General features: G+C 42.0%; 1 protein-coding gene across 1 annotated transcript in view; it reads left to right on the forward strand.

The window, feature by feature from the left end:
- Positions 1-21,858, forward strand: part of MTFR1L (mitochondrial fission regulator 1 like) — a 126,871-nt gene that overhangs the window by 69,452 nt on the left and 35,561 nt on the right. The window contains exons 4-5 of the mRNA XM_078681259.1: positions 16,568-16,672; positions 20,841-20,950. Of these exons, the coding sequence (XP_078537385.1) occupies positions 16,568-16,672; positions 20,841-20,950 (215 nt within the window). The remainder of the gene's footprint in view (positions 1-16,567; positions 16,673-20,840; positions 20,951-21,858) is intronic.

The raw sequence follows: 21,858 nt of genomic DNA on the forward strand, positions 1-21,858 counted from the left end.
TGCCAATAGCTCAAAGTCGCGTAATGTGTATGGCTAACTACAGTAGCCTCCTGACGAGTGCCCTTTCACTTAATTTTTTACAAATTAAAGCCCTGGCACTTTTTTTTTATTTACAAATTAAGCACGGGTGGTGTCCGTGTCTGTGCATGGGAGTGGTGGTGTCCGTGTGTGCATGGCAGTGGTGGTGTCCGTGTGTGCATGGCAGTGGTGGTGTCCGTGTGTGCATGGCAGTGGTGGTGTCCGTGTGTGCATGGCAGTGGTGGTGTCCGTGTGTGCACGGCAGTGGTGGTGTCGGTGTGCGTACGGCAGTGGTGGTGTCTGTGTGTGCATGGCAGTGGTGGTATCCTTGTGTGCATGCCAGTGGTGGTATCCGTGTGTGTATGGCAGTGATGGATTGCCCGCCCCTTTCATGCCAAGTATAGCGTGAAAGGGTGCCTTATCTACAAGGCAGCGTTAAGCCACGTCAAGTGGCTTAAAGCTGCCTTGTGAATAAGGTGAAGCCCCTATCGCCACAGGAACGTGGGAAAGAGTGACGTTCCTGTGGCAATAGGGGCTTGTAAATATGCCCCTAAGTGAGAGTTTACTCATTTATCATGGGGTCGGTTTTTTGGACCGAGGTTTTAAATTTAGGAGTAAATACAGCCTTGCAAATATCAAATCAGTAGGTCACTATCACATGAAAGACTGCCGTGGTCTAGTCTTCTTGCTTAGATTTATTGCTTGGCCATTGAAAGACATGGGTGACACTGGCAGCACTTCTAATATTTTATATTTTCGAATCCATTCATAAAATGAACTATGTTCTTGCAGTGTTTTTCTTCATTTAAAATATCAGTTGGGTTTTGCTTGGTCATTGATATAATGATTGCAAGCACCTGCTTTCAGTCCTTGAGCTCGAGAGTGTATGTTTGTCAAGCTGACAAAATAAGGAACTTTTAATATTTAACTCTGTTGCTGTTCCATGTTATTATAATATTTTCCTACATATGAATGAATTTGCGTACAGCCAACTAAATTAGATTTATTAAAACACTCCGGAATTAGATGGCTAAACATGTAGGGTGGATTAAAAATCTTTATTCAGTTTTCAGATAAAACCATAAAAGTGCAAACAGTTCACAAAGAACAAAAAAGGTTCCTTGCCATTTCAGTGTTACATCTGACATAAATAATAAAAAATATATCACTGTGCGTTAGAATACTTTAATACGCTTAGACAAAAGATGACAAAATATAAAACACAATGTAAACTGCAGGCGCCGCGCGCCTCTCTGCAGACTCCCCCCTGCATTCCAGAGAGGCGCGCGACGCGATCCGGTCAGCCCTGGAATGCCGTGGAGACAAGACCTGGCCGCGCGCACAACGTTATCCTATGGAAAAACGCTGCGCGCGGCCAGGTCTTGTCTCCCTTCGGCGTCTCAGACTGCTGAGACGCCGACAATAGTTCTCGGCGAGAACGCGCTTTCAGCGCGTTATAGCCAAGCCCTAAAAAGCACGAAAACGTGCGTGGCATAACCATCGGAAACATCTTTTGAATGTACATCAAAAAGAAAAAAGTGCTCAACGCCTAGTGTGTGTGACTACCTTTAACACCAAAAGTAGCACAATAAAGAAGGTGATAAACCGTCACTGGCATCTGGTTAAAGAAGAGTTAAGGGGAATGCCCCCGCCGCTACATGCATTCAGAAAAGGTAAAAACATCAGGGACCATTTGGTTAAATCCCTTCTGCCTTTCCCACAACAGAATAGCCAAACTACCTTATGGGGTCTTCAACCTGTGTCAGGACACACAAAATGTGGTGGCTGCAAAGCTTGTCTAGTTACCTTGGAATGTACTAGCTTTACACATAATGACCTTACTTACACCCTTAAGAGTCACAGCAATTGCAACACCACGGGGTGATTTATGTCATCAAGTGCCCTTGTGGCTATCTATATGTTGGCCAAACGATCCAAAAAATCAAATGCCGCATTCTCCAACATGGGAGTAGAATACGTTGCAAAACACAGGGGGCACCCTTAGTGGACCACTTCATTAGATTTGAACATGACCCCAATAGTTTTCAATGGTGGGTCATTGAAAAAGTGAGATCCAACCCCAGAGGGGGGGGTTTGGGTTCTATTTTGAATAAAAGAGAATGTATGTGGATACACCTTCTGAATACTGTACAAACAGGATTAAACTAAATGGAGGAGATTAGTAGACAAGTGTCCCTCCTGATTGTTTAATCACCATTCGTCATATTGCCGTTTGAAATGTACTTGACTGTCTGCATGATTTGTTGTTGTAACATAATGAAAAATTGTTGTCTGTTTATGTTTGTAATAATTTTGTGTTGTTTTAACCAATATCGAATCACAATTGTATGCCCAACTTGTTTGGAGGTTTTGAGAATGCCTTGTTACCAACATTGTGTTGGTTTGCTTTAGAATTAGGTATCAGTAGGTTTCCCAATATCGAGGACCCAGCTTTTTACTTTTGAATCAATCAAACGAATCATTTCTATTCTATGAAAATGATTCAGTGCCTCCTTAATAAATAATTTTGGATTTGCGTTCCCACTAATCAAATGTGGATTAAGAAGACATTTCACCACTTCAATATGGCGGAGCTTACACCCAGCCAGACCGCGTTATGACAGTCCTTTCTTTATGTTGGACTACATCTATGTAGTCTTCCTCGTTTGTATCAACACCGCGAACCCGCTCGGGACCAAGTACGAGAAACGCCGGCTATGCTCGAGATATTACAATAATTAGGTAAGCGCCAGTACTGGTTACACTAATTCATTCCGAGAATCCTTCCAATGTACTGGGATCCTATTGAGATATATTTCCCCCCTTTTTCAGCGATCCACCAAAAAGGCGCGATCGTTCGTAACCTGAAGGGGTATTTTGAATTAATGTTCTCTCCCCTGATTTGGATTCTTAAAAATTAGGTAAGCGGTCTGTTTTAAACTATGCCACATTAAACTATGCCACCTTGATTTAGCTTGGGCTATGTTCATAGTATCATAATCTCAATGAAGCACCTTCCCCTTTCTAGCCACAAAAAGATATGATCGGCACCAGCTGGAAGGGGCGCTTTCCATTTACTGCATCCTCCCGAGGATATAATTAGGATTTTGAATACTCGACACCACTGACAAATACAGGTATTTTTATTATGATTTTTGTGGTTAGTGGGACAACCAGTGGAAGTGATTCTGGATAATTGAAGATACTGGTTTTTCCATAGGTAGACGCTATGCAAGGCAAAACTTCTGATTGAATAACTCCAGAGAGATTCCTCCCTTTGATACACGAACAACAAGGTAATCTCCTAAATCTTCTTAACCCTTCCCTCCACACTTGGTATGAGGCTGTGGTTTGGTATTTTAGGTCCTCATGAAACTATATTGTATTCTAGGAGGACCCTCATTCAGTTATCAAGAAAATATATAAAAAAGAAAAAAACATATCAGAATCTTCCTCACCGTTAGGGTAAGCAACCAACCCTTGTTCTTTCACTCGACTTAAACTGTTTTATTTTGGCAACAGCTGTCTTAGACAATGTCTTTGTCTCTTAGGGTCACCCAACGGTATATGGTTGCCCGTTACAGTCCTGATGAAGACTCGCAATCTCAGCCATAGAAGCCACAATGAGAAGTGCGGTCAATAAGAACACCAAGGCTAACTTCACCACCAAACTAGCGGAGATCAACCAAGAAATGGCAGATCACCACGAATACCTTCTGAATCAAAAAACAGCTAAACTACAGAAGGATATTGCCAAATTTGAGAAGGAGAAAGTGTATCCATATCTTAAGGATGGCTTCAAGAATAAAAAGACAACTTACTCCTCGGATGAAAACACTGATAACAACAGCCGACGAGGCTCCACCAGCAGTGACTCTAGTGGAGGTTATAACCCCAGGAACAACCGGGCCCCACAACATTCCAACTGGCAACCAGGATACCATCAAGGACCGGTATTTCATGGCCCTCCGCACATGGCACCTCCATGGCAATACCCCTTCTACCAACAGGGTCCACCACAATTTTTCCCTTCAAACCCGCCACCTTTTCAAGGCAGAGGTTGGGGCAGAGGAAGAGGGCGAAAGCGAGGCGGACAGAAAGGGGTCCAGTGGCAAGACCAACCGACACCACAGACCTCGGTAGAAACCAGGAGCACAACCAGGGGGAGAAGAGTCTGACGGTGAATTTATCGAAAAGAGTTCTGACCCCCGTTGAAATTGAAGTTCTAGAAAAAGGACTGGGCTTTGTCCCCACTCCCATTCCTGATAACTTTCAGGAAATGATTGAGTTAAAACAACTTTTCAGGAAGATACGCTTGAGAGCCTTCTTCCAAGACAAACCTGAATCAGACAATTCAGATTCGGGTCTACGAAAACCCTCCACCTTCACACCCACAGATGGGATGGTTCCCCCTGAGATTCTGGTTTTTGAGAGAGCGGTCCTCAATAACCTCACTAACAAACCACAATGTAAACAATTCAACAATTTGACTAGAGCGGAGAGGCAGGCTTGCCAGGCTCTGGGGAATGACAACACGATCGTTATCAAGCGAGCGGACAAGGGGGGTGCTACAGTCATCCAAGACTATGATGCATATGACCTGGAATGCAGACGCCAACTCTCCAACAGTTCCCACTACAGACCCCTTACCATAGACCCAACCAAACGCTTGACAACCACGATCATGAGTCTCGTGATAGAGGGAGAAACTAATGAATGGCTGTCTAAAAAGGAAGCAGATTTCCTCATCACCACCGAACCAGTCACGCCTTATTTTTATACACTGCCCAAAATCCACAAGGGGGTCACACCTGTACCGGGAAGGCCCATTGTCTCGGGCATAGGATCCCTCCTGGAACCCTTGTCTCAATTTTGCGACGTCTTCCTTCAGCCACTAGTGAAGAAAATCCCTTCCTTCCTCCAGGATACCAGAGATGTCCTACGTCTAATTGAAGATATGGATGGGAGGGAGAATGTCGATTTGATACTGACATTGGACGTAGAAGCCCTCTACACGAACATCCCCCAGCAAGCCACCCTAGAAGCAGTGGAGACTGCTTTGAGATCCGAGGAATGGACATCCTCCACCCCCATCTCTTTCATCATGGCTCTTGCGAGTATAGCCCTGACAGAAAATTTCTTCAGGTATGAATCGCAATTATACCATCAGATCCGTGGCACATCCATGGGTTCTACCTTCGCGCCGAGCCTGGCCTGCATATACATGGCTGCCTTCGAGGAACATTTCATCTACCCTGCCGCAACCAATCCATTCCTCGAACATCTATCCCTTTGGCGTCGCTACATCGACGACATTTTGATCCTATGGAAGGGGGATCAGACGAGCTGTGAGTCATTTTGCTCTTGGATTAATTTGCAGAACCCGCACCTTAAATTCACGGGTACCATTTCCGCCCTTTCTCTCCCCTTTCTCGACCTTACCATCAGGTTGGATCCCTCAGAGATTACCACCACTCTCTACAGGAAAGAGACCGACAGGAACAGTCTCCTCCCTTATCAGAGCCACCACACTCGAGCCTTGAGGGATAACCTACCCTTTGGTCAATTTCTCCGAATCCGCAGAAATTGCACGTCAGTGACTGACTTTGAACGTGAAGCTTCTACCCTCCAACATAAACTCCAGGATAAGGGCTACCCGACCAGACTTTTGAAACAATCAGTTAAAAGGGCACGTAACAATAATAGAGAAGCCCTGTTGGAGACGAATACCAGGCCTATAGATGATGTCATCACGTGCGTTACAACGTACACCAAGAATTCCACCTTCATCAAGAAGATAATCAACTCCCACTGGGGCACTCTGAACTCTGCTGGGCTGGATATTCCACGGCCACGCTTTGCCTTCAAAAGAACTGCTAACCTTAAGGACACCCTGACCCATACTCGACCCAAGAAGTCGAGCATCCACCACGAGAACACACTTTGGGACTTACCACCTGTGGTCGGGCATTTTAGATGTGGCAGCTGCATCGTTTGTCCCCAATCTATACAAAGCAAAGAGATCAAGCTTTCAACACCGTTCACCTGGCACATGAACAAACACACCAATTGTAATAGTAGCAGATGTATATACATGCTCATATGTCCTTGTGGGCTTAAGTATATAGGCATGACTATGCGAACTGTGAAAACACGTATAATTGAACATAACAGCAACATTCGCTGTACTAAGACACACACTAGGCTTTACGAACATTGCAAAGAAGCGGGCCACAGAGCAGACAACATTAAATGGATAGTCTTGGAATGTCACCCTTCCATCCACCAACATGCACTACATAGACTAGAACAGAGGTGGGTGCACCGTCTACAATTAGACACCTGTGGGTTGAATGATTCGATCCCTTGGAATCAACTAGCAAGATGACTCCATCAATTGACTACCCAAAATCTGCATGCGCCCTACTGCATAAGAGACTGGTCATCCTTCCCTTAGATAATGAGTATAACAGTGTCACACCAGCCCCACGGGCACAGCGGCATTTTTACTCTTAGGCTACATCAGTCCCATGGGCACAGTGGCATCTCCACCACTGAGTCAACCTCCGGGTTATTCTGTCCCGTACGGCCCTGCCACTTATCCAATCATGGCCACCAAATTCCTAAGAGAGTAATAATTTGCCTAGCTACTTGTGGGTCCTGCCAGGGAGGAACTGCTCCACATGATACATTGGACGAGCTCTTGATACCCTTCTCTTTGCCTCTCCTTTGCTTCAGACGCCCCTTGATAGGGCCTGTACTTAGCGTTACACACCCCCTGGTTACCCCACCAACGTCTGGGTTGCCACCTGATAAGACCGCATCTCCCTCACGTCTCGGGACCCTCCCGGAAGTGGCATCTGTAATATCTCACACCACCTCCGGGGATCATTTTACTTATTGAGGTCCCCTTCGTTTTCCTCCATTTAATAATTATAATTATATTTCTTTGCCTTGAGGGACATTTTACCAATAGGTATTTGTTTCACATTACCTCGCTGAGTCTTGCGAGTCACGTTACACCGTTCCATTCTCTGGGCACGCCCATTACCGCGGTTGTAGTTCTAATTTCCTATGACCTTTACAGCTAACTACACTTCCCTTCCACACAATCGAGTGGCCCCTGATTGGCTGGCCAAGCAATTACGTCATGGTAGTCACACCCCCACTGGATCCGCACGCCCTGTTCTTAATGGCGGCCGTGCCCCAGGACCCCACCGGCTGTTCCGCGTGCATTGACACGCCGTTTGTGTGGGGGTAGGTTGTACCGGCGCAGTCTCCTCGCCGCTAAGGTAAGCCCTTCTGTATCGAGCTACTGCTCGCCGCCGGTCCCAGGTAACGGCATGCATGCAGGGGCCCACGCGGGGCGCCCCGCTCTGCCGGGCTGTCATTTGCTGGGAGCTGGCACTAGATCCACCGCTCCTGTGACCCCTTACACCGATGGTCCTACCCCCGACCACCTGTGCACTCCCGGTGCTCTCTTGCGGGCTCGGGCATCCTATTGAGTGTCTTCCACATACTTGCGGGACAGCCTGGCAGGGTGGAGCCACACGTGGTCCGTTGTCTTACATCAATAACGTTCTGGTTACAACTCCATGTGTTGACCCTGTCTTGTTGTGCTTCCTTCCCTTGTTAATTCCCCTTACAGGGTTAGGTCCTTAGCGCAGTCCCCACAGGAACTAGCCGCGCAGACTGCCAGTGGGCTCGCCTTGGTAAGTCCCATGAACCTAATAGCAATCATCCCTAAGAGTCCCTGACATCTACCTTGTGGCTTAGTGGCTGACCGATTTTAATGGTTAAACCTCCTATTTTGGTGGCTTTAGTGTTAGTAAGCAACATACCACCATTTAATGAGTAGCACTCACACATGTCCCAATTGCCTTCTGGGTCATGTCATGATGCATGTAATAACGGTCTCTCTCCCTTCACTATGTTATACACCAATATTCCTTTGGCACTTAGCAGATCACGTACAAATGGGTGCGCTATTGACTTTTGTGATAAAGACGACGCACAATTTGTAAGCGTTGGAATCAATAACGATAATGTTGCTATTGTTATGTCTACTTGATCCCTAGGTCTGACGGTGATGCAGGACTCCTCGCCCGCTATAGACCTAGACCTATCCGGTTGTATTACTAACATCCTGTAGCTCATTTTTTTGGGCACCCAACGAGTATATGAGCACTTTCCGGTCCTGAAGAATTGCCCCTTTGGGCATGAAACATGTTGACCAAGTTGGAGGGTTGAAATGAGGCCACACTAATGGTTACTTTGGTCCTCAATACCCCTCTCTGCACTTTTTAACAAAGTGGTTAGCCACATGAATAAAGATTACCTCGTGGACTATCCAACTTTTTTAAAAATAACTCACTTTTTGCTCACTACCTCACTTTTTCTAGCCTCACACATTTCTACATATCACGGCAAGGAACAAAAGATCTCCGTAAAAGAGTGACACCTGTTGTTACCCGTCAGGCATTGCAGCGCCGGCCTGACGCAGGAGCAGGAAGCCGATGATTTAAACAACATCCCAAGTAGGCTGAATGAGACATGTCATCCAGCTCATCAGTTGTGTGAGGTATCCTTAGTTCCGTCAAGGAACTTGCTGACCTTCTAGCATATAACACCCCCTTGCTTGCTCTCAGCAACCTGGGAGAGAGACCTTATTACCTGTCTACCCCTAGGGGAACTGTGTACAACTTTGCTTCTTGAAGACTCGCAAGGCCCAGGCTTAACTCACCGTGAGGCCCGAAGTCGAGTCGAAACGTCGACGCCCATTTAATCTTTACCTGGACCTATATATTGTTACTCCCTTGTGCACCACAATTACCAATATAGGTTTCTGAATGACTTTAAGTCTGACTTAAAAAAAAGGCCAGGTCTTAATATAGGGATGACTATGGATCCTTGTGTATAATAATATAACTGATTTTTTATGTCACGTATCTTTGCAATTCTTTGCCAATTCCTTTCTTTTCTTATCACAGAACCTTATCACTTCTTTCTATTTTTGTGCGCTCCTCTTGGGGCAACCAATATGACCCAGAATGTATTGTAATAATTATTTACATCATTTAAGAGTGGTAAAAAAATGAATAAATCACCACTGAATACTTATTTTGCTGTTGCGCTGAGAGATTGTTCAATTAATTGATTAAGAGTAGATTATTATACTCTACCAATGAAATGTGAAATTGTTGACTAATTGTGACACTGTGAAATAATAGTCTTTGGACCATTGTTTTATAATATCGTTACTTACCCAGGTCCTAGATCGTTTGGGTTACCCCATTTTATTAATGGTCAATTATGAATACCGTTGTCTTTGAGTTGGGACTATCTTGTATCTCATTGGAGTTTTGACAAAGCTCGACTTATTGTCTGAATTAAACGAACGTGTCAGCTAAAGCATTCACATACCTGAAAGCAGTTAAAGAGAAATTTATCAATATCTTGAGTGCCTCAGATTCGATCACTTCATTGTTGAATCCCGTTATAGTGTACGGCATTACCCTAATTTTTAATTGTGTGAAAGACTGTGAATTAGAGTCAAACCTAGAGACCAGCACCTGATATAAATAACACTTGATTCCAATCAATGTGATACATATTTAATTGCAGGTAAGGAGTCTCATTTGCAAGCACACGGCACAGCGGAAATTAGCACAGGGATTTGGAATGTCTAGTTTTTTTTTGTTATTGCACCTGTCGTTTTACACTGACAGGTTTCATCAAACATCCGAACCTTTCTCTGGAAGGGGTTGCATATGGTGATTGGGTAGGAGATGTTTGCTAAAAAGTCATAACATACAGATTTTGATGCAATCCATATTAACTCTACAGGTTAAGCCATATTTTTCCTCCAAACTTGAAATAGGAGATATTTGTTATATCTGCTTAGTACCTCACACCAGCGTAGTGATATTTACTTTCAAAGCTACTTTGCTATGCTCACCGATCATTCATAATGCAGGTTCGACTTACCTGCTGCAAAAAGTATTCTTCCACAGTCCAGCCAGGGCTCTTAGATCAGGTGTGCAGGCTATTTTCGTCATGTGGTGCATTCACCAGACGAGAATGGTATTTACTGGGTGCTATATACACCGCTTCCCATTGCAAGGCATTAGAAATTCAAGCCCTTAGCTAAAGGTACTGATGGTGTGCCAGATATATCTGCTTTATTTCAACAATTGAACTGAGATCAAGCAATTAAAAAAAGAAAAGGGGAGAAAAACAGCACAGTTTGACTGTAACATGCTACTGTGATGCATTTCTTGCCACAAATTATAGGTGCGTTGTGTTGAAAAGACTCAGACTGGTACGTTTTGAGGGTCTTTATTAAGTTAAAACAACAGCCACCAGCTCCAGCTGCCAGCCTGCAGATAAACTGGAACAAACTGTCCCACACAGAATGCAACCATGGAGATAGAATTAAGCAGCGCATGCAGCTGCTTTGAAAGATTACAACACATCCCATTTAAAGAGAAAATAAAAGAAAATAACAACAAGTAAAATAGCAGAAGAACCCAAGTAGAAATTAGTCCACACTAATACATTTCTTATAGCACTGTAAACATTTAAAACCTATTTAACCAAAGTACTCAACTATTAAATAAAGGAATTAAGACATTAGGACATTACATAGTCCTCATATTTTTGGGGGAAACGACGAAATCTGGAAGGAAAAGAAGAAGATGAAGAAGAAGAAGAACTTCCACTGGGAAGCTCCATAGATGGAGGTGAAACATCTGAAGGTAATATATCTGGACAAAATGGAAACCTAGATTTATCACCTTGAAACTTTACCAGTCGAGACATACTCCACATACCACCATCATGTACTGTGACAAAATTGTTAAATACAGCTACAATAACAAAAGGTCCCATGAGCTACCTTTCTTGTGCCAGCGTGGTTTCTTAACCCAAACCCATTCTCCAATTTCCCACTTCACCATTTTAGTAGATTTTTTTTTCATCAAACCTTAGCTTATATGAATCCTGATATGATTTGATCCTTTCACTCACCACCCCCTCATTCAAAATGGGACTTTCAACTGGAGGTAACCAATTGGGATTGAGGTTCGAAGAAGCAACCCTGCCACGTAATATCTGAAATGGGGACCTTTGTAAAACACAGTTGACAGCTGTACGATGGGCCCACCATGTGTCCCTTAAAATTCCTTTCAAGGGAAGTCTCGACACTACTGCTCTTTGCACGCATGCCTTAACCACTCTGTTCATGCGTTCTGCTAGTTCATTAGCCTGTGGCGAATATAAGGCAGTTCTCTGATGTGTTATGCCATGCTCATTCAAAAACTTAAGCATTTCATGTGAAACAAATTGGAGACCATTGTCTGTAACAATGTACTTAGGAATTCCTTCTGCAGCAAATTCATCCTTAAGGAAATCAATTACTGTTCTTGTACTTACTAAACTGACACACCTGGTAGAAACCCATTTTGAAGAGTAATCTACCAACATGATTACGAATCTGTCACCAGGAGCCAATAACTCAAAAGGACCCATTAGATCTAATCCCAGTTTCACCCAAGGTTCTTTGGGAACATCAACAGGAGATAAGGGAGCACTGCTAACCACACGTGATTTGTCAGAAGAATTACATTCATTGCACTCTTTAAACACCACCACCTCAACTTCCCCATCCATTCTTGGCCACCAATATCTTTCTCGTAAACGAGTCTTGGTAAGGCTCCTGCCAAGGTGCCCTTCGTGGGCTAAATTAATTAACCGAGATCTAAGTGCGACAGGAGGAATTATTCTCTCTCCACGCATGAGTTGTCTCTGAGAGAGGGTAAGCTCATTCCTGACCACCCAAAAGAGAAACAAAGCAGAGTCCACATTCTTCCTGTCTGGCCAACCTTCATTAACAAGACGGGTTAAGGATGGAAACAACAAATCCTCCTCCCTGTCACTTTCCCATTCACACTCAGGAATGGAGGATTCCTTAACCCATGCAACACTAAAGGCCTCTACGTCAAGCAAATTCCCAGTGTCCTTAACAGGCAATCTTGACAGACAATCTGCCACTTTGTTAGCCATACCAGGAAGATACTCCACAGAAAAGTTGAACACTTCAAGGCCTTCACTCCAACGCTTTAATCTTGGAGTGAGTCTTTCACTCTCCATAGAGGAGAACACTTGTACCAAAGGTCGATGGTCAGACCTTACCACAAAGGGAATGCCCCACAAGTAGAACTTGAAATGTTTGACACCCCACACTATAGCCAAAGCTTCCCTTTCGATGCAAGAATAATGCTACTCAGGTTTCTTTAAAGTCCTGGAGGCAAATGCCACAACCTTTTCCTCACCACATACCACCTGCGAAAGAACTGCCCCAATACAACTCAAACTGGCATCAGTAGTGAGAATAGTTTTTTTGTAAGAGTCAAAATGACCTAATGTGGCCATTTTCCCAATAGTTTGTTTGATGATATTGAATGCTGATGCACATTCAGGGGACCAAGAAAAATGCACCCCTTTCCTCAGTAACATTCTAATGGGTTCAACTATAAATGCAAAACCTTGAATACATTTTGAATAAAATTCAGCGAGGCCTAGAAAAGACCTGACTTGTTCCTTATCTGTTGGAGCAGGAGCATCAACAATACTTTTAGCTAAATCCAACTTTGGTTGAATGCCCTTCCCCCGATATCACATGTCCCAAATACGTTACGGAAGACACACCAATTTTACATTTCTTGCGATTTACAGTTAAACCACTCTCAGCTAACCTACGAAGAGTGTTTCTCAAAGTTAAATCATGAACACGGTCATCCTTCCCATAAATTAGAAAGTCATCCTGGAAAAACATTGGGGATCCCTTTTAAAACCAATTTCATTATACGTTGAAAGCAAGCAGGCGCTGAGGCCAACCCAAATGGCATTCTGATAAAACGGAAGGCCCCAAGTGGTGCAACGAAGGATGTGAGATGTCTGGAATCCGGATGGAGGGGAACCTGATGGTAAGCTGAAGATAAGTCTAGGACACTGAATACTTTCGCACCATCAAGTATGGTGATCGATTCGGAAATATTAGGAAGTGGTTGACTATCTACCCAAATCCATTTATTTAGGCTTCTCAAATCACACATCCCTCCATCCTTAGGGGCCAAAACCACTGGGGCCAACCATTCTGAAGATTCGATTTCCTCAATGATGTTAAGGGAAACTAATCTTTTAAGTTCACATTCCAGGGGTTCTAGCATCATATTAGGAACCTTTCTGACTTTGTGTACAACAGGTAAAGCTTTGTCCTTGAGTGTGATTCGGTGTTCAAAATATTTGACGACCCAAATCATCTGTGAAAACTTAAAGAAACTCCTCAAAAAACTTATTAGAAGCTAAATTGTGATCTACCAACATGACCTGTTCAGAGGGACATCTGGCATTTGGATTCAAAATTATTCCCAAATCTTTTTGATGCCTCCAACCAAGGAGATTGTCACCTCGTTTAGCCACATACATTTTCCCAATTGTTTCTCTACCTTTAAAATGAATTTTCAAAATGACATAACCAGTAACATCAATGTGGGACCCTCCATAACTTACAGGATTAATATCAGGAGGAAATAGTTCAAGGTCAGGAAAAGTCTTGTCCCAAATTTCATTTCCAATCATGGTAAAAGGGGATCCAGAGTCAGCCAAAACAATAAATGATTTTTCTCCTATCAAAACATCACATTCAGGCATGTGAATTTGCTCAGCATCTACCATACCATCATTTCTCACACTTAACATAGTTGTTTTGGTTGAAACATTTGCTCCAACATTCTCATGTGAAATATCAATAGAGCGTATTTTGCCACCTGACTTACACACCCTAGCATAATGACCTTTGATTCCACATTTTAAACAGGTAGTACTTCTGGCATAGCATTGAGGATAGTTGGGCGAATGGTTGTTACTACCACACCTATAACATTTCATTTTTGAAAAATCTGGAATAGTCTTGGGTTTAGACCCACAAATAATTTTGGAAACTTTGTCTACATCATCATGCGAATGAATAGAACAAGAACATTGTTCTTTTTGAGTCACTTCATGAATGCTACTCGGTGTCAAAGTGTCGTCAGAAGTAGATTTTTGTATTTGCATTTCTTTAACCCAACCGGAGGTATTTTCCATTCCAGCAACAATAGCTAAAGCCTCTTTAAGGGAGGGATTTTTGGAAAGAAGTTTTTCTTGGACTCTAGGGCTGTTAGTACATCTAACAAGTTGGTCACGAATCAATGACTCTGTTAAATCTCCAAATTCGTAGGTGCGAGCTAGCATTTTAAGGGATGCTACATAGTTACCAACTTTCTCGTTATGTTCCTGAACCCTCATAAAGAATTTATGTCTTTCTAAGACAACGTTAATGCGAGGTCCAAAATAAGCTTATAACATTTTCATAGACTTATCAAAAACATCAGAAGCATCACCACTGCCTTCTCCAATAGGGATTACATTGATGCTTTCATAAATGTTGCGTCCTTCGACCCCTAAATTGTGGAGAAGAAGTGCTTGTTTCCTGTAAGCAGAAAGTTTTTCACCTCCAATAGCAACAAGATAGGAGTCGAATAATAATTTCCAACGTTTCCATGGCAAAAGTGGTTCACCTTTTTCACGCAGAAAAGGAGGTGGTTGGCTCATGCTAGTGGTAGACATGGTAAAATGTAGTAAGTTTCGAAACAAGATGTCAGTCTTGTCTTACAAAGGAAAGAAAGAAAACCCGAGAACAATCGTTTTTGTCGAAAATAGAGATAAGTCACTTATGGAGGAAACATATGAATTGGTGCAGTAATGAACTAGAAAGATAGTTGTTATACCCAGTAGATAAATCCACAAAACGATAGATAATCTCGGCAACAGTACATAAAATCAGTACATAAAATCAGTAGTAAGGTAAACTTGGTACAGGCGGAATGGCAGCTTAGGTGAAAACAGTCAAAATTGTACCTGGAATTAATGATAAATTCAAGGTATAAACGAACGATGGTCTGAAAGAGCTCCGTTGAGATCGTGAAGATCGTTGCTAAGGTAACCACAAGCAACAGAATGGCCACACGCACGCAATTACACGCAAAGTGGCGTGCGTGATGACGTGCTTGCGTGATGACCAAGTGATGACGAGTGCTGGGTGACGAGGCTCATTACATAATGGGCTATTCCTCGTCTCGAGTCACTCACCGCTTTTCCAGCAAAAGCTTCAAAATTACCCAGAATTGAAGCGGAGCATCGGAGAAAGTCAGGAAACGCAGGAAAAGAGTCGTCGAGGAAGGCTGATCAGCACTGCTTCAATCTTCTCACTAAGAAGCGCTGTGAGGTGAAGTCATCCGTGAAGAAGCTGTGGATTTGTCAGAAATGGGGAGAACTGGTGGCAACTTGTCCCCTGCAAGTTTTCCCTCGTCGCCAGTGTTGAAAAGACTCAGACAGGTAAGTTTTGAGAGTCTTTATTAAGTTAAAACAACAGCCACCAGCTCCAGCTGCCAGCCTGCAGATAAACTGGAACAAACTGTCCCACACAGAATGCAACCATGAAGATAGAATTAAGCAGCGCATGCAGCTGCTTTGAAAGATTACAACACGTTACTTAATAACTTAACAGATCTATATCAGACTAGTGGTTTGACATCTAATCGTGTCAGATCCTCAAAATAAGGAGTTTGAAACATACTCCTAGTTATCAGCACCATTTAGTAGACCAGGTAGTACTGTGGTGGTAGAACTGTTGTATCTTTACACATATCTTATAAATTCAGCCAAATCAGTTAACGTATACCAGGGTTCTCTATCATTTTCTGTAATAAGATCTACTTATGCTCAATGCAAATTAGCCTGTGTTATTAATATTAATGTTGTTAAAGCGATCGCATCAGACAAGATTACATTAGTGGCCATCTCATGCAAGATTACATTACGAGCTGCTTTGTAAACAAGCATTGGCATAGCCAATAGGTCTCGCTTTTGGGACCTTATAAGTATTTAGTTATGCAGCACAATATCCTTGGTGTAACAACATCAGCTGTTGCATGGCTAAACAATTATGAGGTCCCAAAGGCGAGACCTATTGGTTATGCCAATGCTTGTTCTAGTAGGAATACAAATCACCCATGATGGTTGTGGAGCCAAGATTTTGTTAGCATGTAGAATGTGGAAAGTTAATTGAAGGGTGTATTCAGTGCAAGGTGTAGGCTGGGGAGACCAAAGGTAGATTTCCACAGTAGTGTGAAGAACGTATGAAGTGATCTGTTGTACAAGGTTAGACATACAACAAAAAGATATCTCAAGGTGGGATAAATTGACGAGAGTCGTTGTCACAACTCTTTAGACCAAAAGAAGAGCTTCGGTGGCTTAACCATAATCCTCATTCCTCTTTAAAGATGAAAACATCTATTGTTCTTCGCTGCTTATTATGGAGCTCTTCATACAATGTAGTTTTGTGTTTTTGTTTGTAACCTTAAAATATATTTTACGGACTTGCTGGTTCAGACATTAATTATTTCTGTACTAAATGAGTGCTTGTTTTTATTTACTTCCTTTCTAGACTGTTCCATTATGGCAGAACAAACCCCATGGGGCATCACGCAGTGTCGTTAGAAGGATTGGGTCGCATCTTCCCTTAAAACCTTGTTCCAGAGCATCTTTTGAGGTAAATGATAAGTGTGTGTTTGATGTTTTGTGTTTGTAAAACAATTGTTAGGATGCATTGGTGTCAATTTATTAACAATTAGAGTTGTAACTATTAGTGGATGGCTGATCTTTTGACTGATCTTAAAGTAAATGTTTGTGATTCATTCTTAGAGGGATGTGCTAAGCAAATGTGGTTTTGTCCTTGGTGCTCCACTCATCTCATTAGGAGCACCTCAAGAATAATATTGTCATCATTTAACTCAATATCCTGTCTATTTAAGCATTGCATAGCTCAAGACAAAACAAAGAGGGCAGTGTTCACATTAGGAGGGGTAATGTTTAATTCTTCCCATTTCAATATGTCGTACACAGACTCTGAGCCTGTCCTACTCGTAAGGGGATTCCATAGTAATAGTAAAGGGTAAATTAATATTTTAGGTGCTTTTAAGTTCTAAAAATCAGCTAGAATTTGAAGTGAAATATATTTTTTAAACCCCCACGTACTTATATCACTACTTGCCATTCCTGTTTGTCACAGTGACCTTTTCCGGTGATCATATCGGCTCTCCCATTAGTGCATTGTTGTGCCTTTTGTGTTATGGACTTCTTGGTAACAGGCCAAGCATTTTCCAGTATAACAATTTAAATTGTACATCCTTTCAGGATGTTTCTCTTTTCCCTGTTGATTTACTTCAATCAGATGTTTTGGCTAAAACCATCTCTGCCGTTAACAGATTTAGCCGATTTACTCTTCTCGGATGACCAGTAATGCTAATGACCGAGTTCTTTATTCAAGCCAGTGGCACAATTTTCCATTGAAATCTTTTACTACAAGATCAATGCAGTTTGATTAATCTTTAATGAATAATATCCGTAAATGGTGATGGTTTATTATTTTTATTTTCTCCTGTATGTCTCCCTCTACCTTCTTATTGTAACTCCTAAAGTTTAACCTTGGTAGATGGTGTCTACTCAACTGTTACACAATGTATTAATACACCTACTATGTACTATTTTGAAAATTGTAAATACAGTAGTTTCACAAGCATTGGCAAAGAAAATAGTTCTGGAGTTGGCGGACAACTTTTTATTTGGCAATATTTGTTTTCTTTGGAAAAGTGTTTTGAAAACCCTTGTTAGAAAAACATTGAAAATGACCACCCTTATATGTGCACACATGCACAAGTCGCCGTTTTTGAATTTTTTTTTGTATTGCAAAAAAATAAATCCAGAAGCAATTGAAGATTGGCACCTACTCATATGCTTGTACGTGCCTGGATGGCTGTCCCTTTTTAAATGGATTTAGAGATCATTCAGATATGACTACCCTTATGTGCATGTGCAGACAACCATTTTTGAGTGCTTATAAATACAACTCAAAAATGGCAGCCCATTCACGGCCATCTTTGGTTTTAATGTGCGTTCATAGATGGGCTGTGCTTGTAGTGTCCACACAGAATGAGGCAAACTTCAGGTGAGGGCTAGTAGCAGTGTCTGGGGAGCTGTTGGTCTCTTCCAAAGTTTATTTTTCGAAGTTTAGAAATAAAAGGTGCCCCTGCTTCCCAAAAAAGAAACATTGCCCCACAAGTCCTTGGCTCTGAACAAAAACGTCTGCATAAGAGCACGTTCTGCAATGGCAGAATGCTGTTACTTCAAGTGAAGTAAGCCACTGGCTGAAATGGGCTCACCCATTGCCCCATGGTGCATGCTGTGGTGGAAGAAAGATTTATTTGACACACCAACAGACCAGTGTATGGAAAGGGCTGCCTGAAAGCTCCTACAAGTAAGTATATTATAATTATAATTTTACTAAAATAAAAAGGTATTAGCTAATGTCGGCACTAAAATTATTAGTCCTGCTGCAGGTTTTACAGCTGTTCACCCCTTGCAAGGAGGTAAACTTTCCATGGGTGGCTTTGTTTGTAGATCCATAGTGTGCATTGTTCTCTCTGACTTTATTCCTAGAGGGAAGTCATAGTTCCAGGCTTTCAGCAGTTACCTGCTGCATTAACTAATGCACATGCGCCAACATCAAGGCACAGGTTGTGGTATTTTAAAGCCCCAATAAATCACCAACCATCATTCATTGATTTTCAGATTATTGTGCCTTACATTTTCTATGAGGAAAAACGCAGACCGCATAATTTTCTTCCCTTGTAGTAGTAAGTTGAAGTTGCTTACTTTGGACACGAACCCCAAATAGTGCTGTGCCTCAATCCTGAAAAACTGTGACTGACATGCCCTGGGAATGGTGTATGTCCATGTTTCCCTGCCACGTCTTTTTGTGGACGGTTCAGTAGGTCTTGCCTCTTTATGCATTTTGCCAGCATGTTTTAGACGTTCTGACAAAACCCCATCAGCTCCCTGATATATTTTGTTTCTTTTTGTCTTCATCAGTTCTAGTTTATGGCTCTTCTGTTACATAGGATTTCCATGATTATTCAGAATGGGGATCTACTGTGTTCAGGGCCCTGGATACTTTCTGTCCCATCTCTGAGAATAAGAACCTGGCTTTAGTGAAATCTCTCTGTATCTCATCTTGATGTTGTATCTGTAACCAGGACGTCCTCCAGTGCATCCTTTGAAGAAGGCTGTGACTGTTTCACTAACTGGTACTTTGGTTGGCTGGACTACACCAATGCTCTCTATGTGGGCATTTCTGGCTACCTGCTGAAAAAGCTTCAGGAGGTCCAGAATGTGTAAGCTAGGCTTTTTCTGGGCTTTCCCTCCAGAAGTCGTATGAGCCACCATCTGCGCTCATTGCACTTACTGCCTGGGGCTGTAAGGATTAAGTTTAAATCTTTAGTCATTACCCATCGGGCTCTCTACGGTCAAGGCCCTACCTTCCAGCCGAAACGCTTCTCTTTCTATTCCCCCCCAGCTACATGCAGACATAATAGGTTTCTAGCAGGAATTTACATCTGAAGCCACAGAATGTTGTTTTAAGAAACTAAATGCTCTTAACGGAATGGATGCAGAAAAAAGGGAGGGAGGGAGGGAGGTTGTGTGAAATCAAGAAAGTGAGAATGAGTTAGGAACAAAGAAAGTGAAGTAAGGCCGAAAAAAAAGGAAGAGGTGAGGGAGAAAGAAAAGAGAAAGAAAGGGAGAAGAGGAAAGAGGGAGGGATAAAGTAAAGAAGAAAAAGAAGCAGAAATTAAAGTGGAAAAGAAGGCATGAAAGGGAGAAAGCAAGAGGGAAAGAGCGATAAAAAGGGAGAAAACAAGGGAGACTGGAGGGACAAAGAATGAAAGTGAGAGAACAAACAATGGAAAAGGAGGAAGAAGGAAAGAATGAGCGAAGAAGAGAGGGAGAATTGAAGAACGAAGGAGAAAAGGAGGGAAAGAGAACGTGAGAAAGAAAAGGGGGAACCAGAAGAAATTTTGAGAGAAAGCTGAGAAGAAAGAAAAATAAAGTGGGGTGAAAGAAAGACTGGGCAAAAAAGAGGGGAAAGAAGAGGAAAAGACGAGGAAAAAAGACCAGGAGAAAGGAAGAAAGACAGAGAAAGGAATAAATCAAAATGAAGAGAAAAAGAATAGAAAGGGGAGAATTAAAAAAAGGAGAACATTAGATGAAGAAAAACAAGACTAGAAGGGGGAGAGAAATGAAGGTGTGAAAGAAAAGGAGTAAAAGAAGAAAGAACACATTTTAGTGCAGCTGTCAATGTAGCACGTGAATTCTGAATATCTTGACCGCAATATGTTTTTTCATTGTCAAAGTTTTCAGTGAGAAGATACAGTTTAGTCTTTTAGGCTTCTTGCTATGCACAAAAAAAATTCTGAAAAGGAGTTATGGTATCTGACTGCTCCTGGACTGTCAGCATACAGAAGCAGGCGAACCTATTATAAAGCGTAGTCCTGGATGGCCAGGAACTTGCAAAGCCTGTATGAGAATCCAGCTGGCAGACTGCAAGATACTGGTAGCTCGCAGTCGATATATTGGAAATGCCTGATCTAAACATGATTGGTTAATCTAAAGGTTTGGCATGAATTCTGCTCTTGTTGTTTTATGCTGGGCACTCCTATTATATGATGTGAGTGAATTATTAATGTTTCACTTTTTATAACGTTTTAGAGGACCAACCATCTGTCAGTTTTTTGTGGGGGTTTTCTCGCCTTTTTCATGTTTGTATTTTTATTGCGAATGTATAATTGTTTAGAACAGTCACATTGAAAGATGTTTATTTACAGGTCCTACCAGACATTTCAGATCTATATGCAGCTAATGCGCCCATGGTACCAACGTTAGCAGACATTGCCTGGATTGCTGCAGATGACGATGAAACTTATGCGAGAGTTAGGTATTACTTGTGTTTGTTTCTTATTACTTTCATTTATAGAAAGGTATGATCCAGAAAATGATTTTGTTGTAGATGTATTTCATTTTTTACCTTTCTTTGCATCTTCTTTATAGTTTTACCATGTTGCTCGATGTGGGGCCAATGCACATCAGAGTTTCAGGATCAGCACAGACTATATACATACTTCAGTTTAGAACAGGCTTCTCCCACGAGTTGCCCAGCCTACTAAATTAGAAGCTTTTGCTTCGCTAAATTAATGTATGTATACCAAAGTTGAAAGGTGTGTATTCAAGCGAAAATGTGTGCCTTTTTAGAACTCCTAAGCTGTTGTTTTGAAGAAAAAAATATCCGCTTTAAATATAGTTTGGAAATTTGAGTGAGAAATCATTTTGTGTTTGGGATACAGAACTAATAGTATTACCTTGCTGTCAGGGTTGGTGTTGCTCTGACTGTTTTGCATTGCCCAGATAAAGCCATTCCAAATTTAATAAATGTTTTATTACGTTACTGCTGGCAGCCGTGCCTGATCAACTGAGGTGATCATTGATACTAATCTTGCATAGGGTGGCCACTAATGTAACCTTATTAGTTGTGGCCACTATTGCACACTACAATACATAGAATATTAGAAGCTCTGGATAATTTTAATTGAACGTAAGTAGAATTGCTGAATAAAAGGTTGGAGACCCTCGTTTAGAATAATTGCTTGCAAAAGTATCCTTTGCATAAGCTGAAATCTGGAGTGGATCTGACCACAAATGGTCCAAAATTTGCCTGACAACCCCCAATCTTTAATTTTTAATACATTTTAGGACATTTGGTAATCAATCCACCGCTGATTAGGCCATACCAAGTGTACTAGGCAAAATATCCTGTGCTTCATTATTTTCTTTATCTTTGCCAAACTG

The sequence above is a fragment of the Lissotriton helveticus genome, chromosome 3_1, assembly GCF_964261635.1.
Source record: "Lissotriton helveticus chromosome 3_1, aLisHel1.1, whole genome shotgun sequence".
NCBI classification, from domain to species: Eukaryota; Metazoa; Chordata; class Amphibia; order Caudata; family Salamandridae; genus Lissotriton; species Lissotriton helveticus.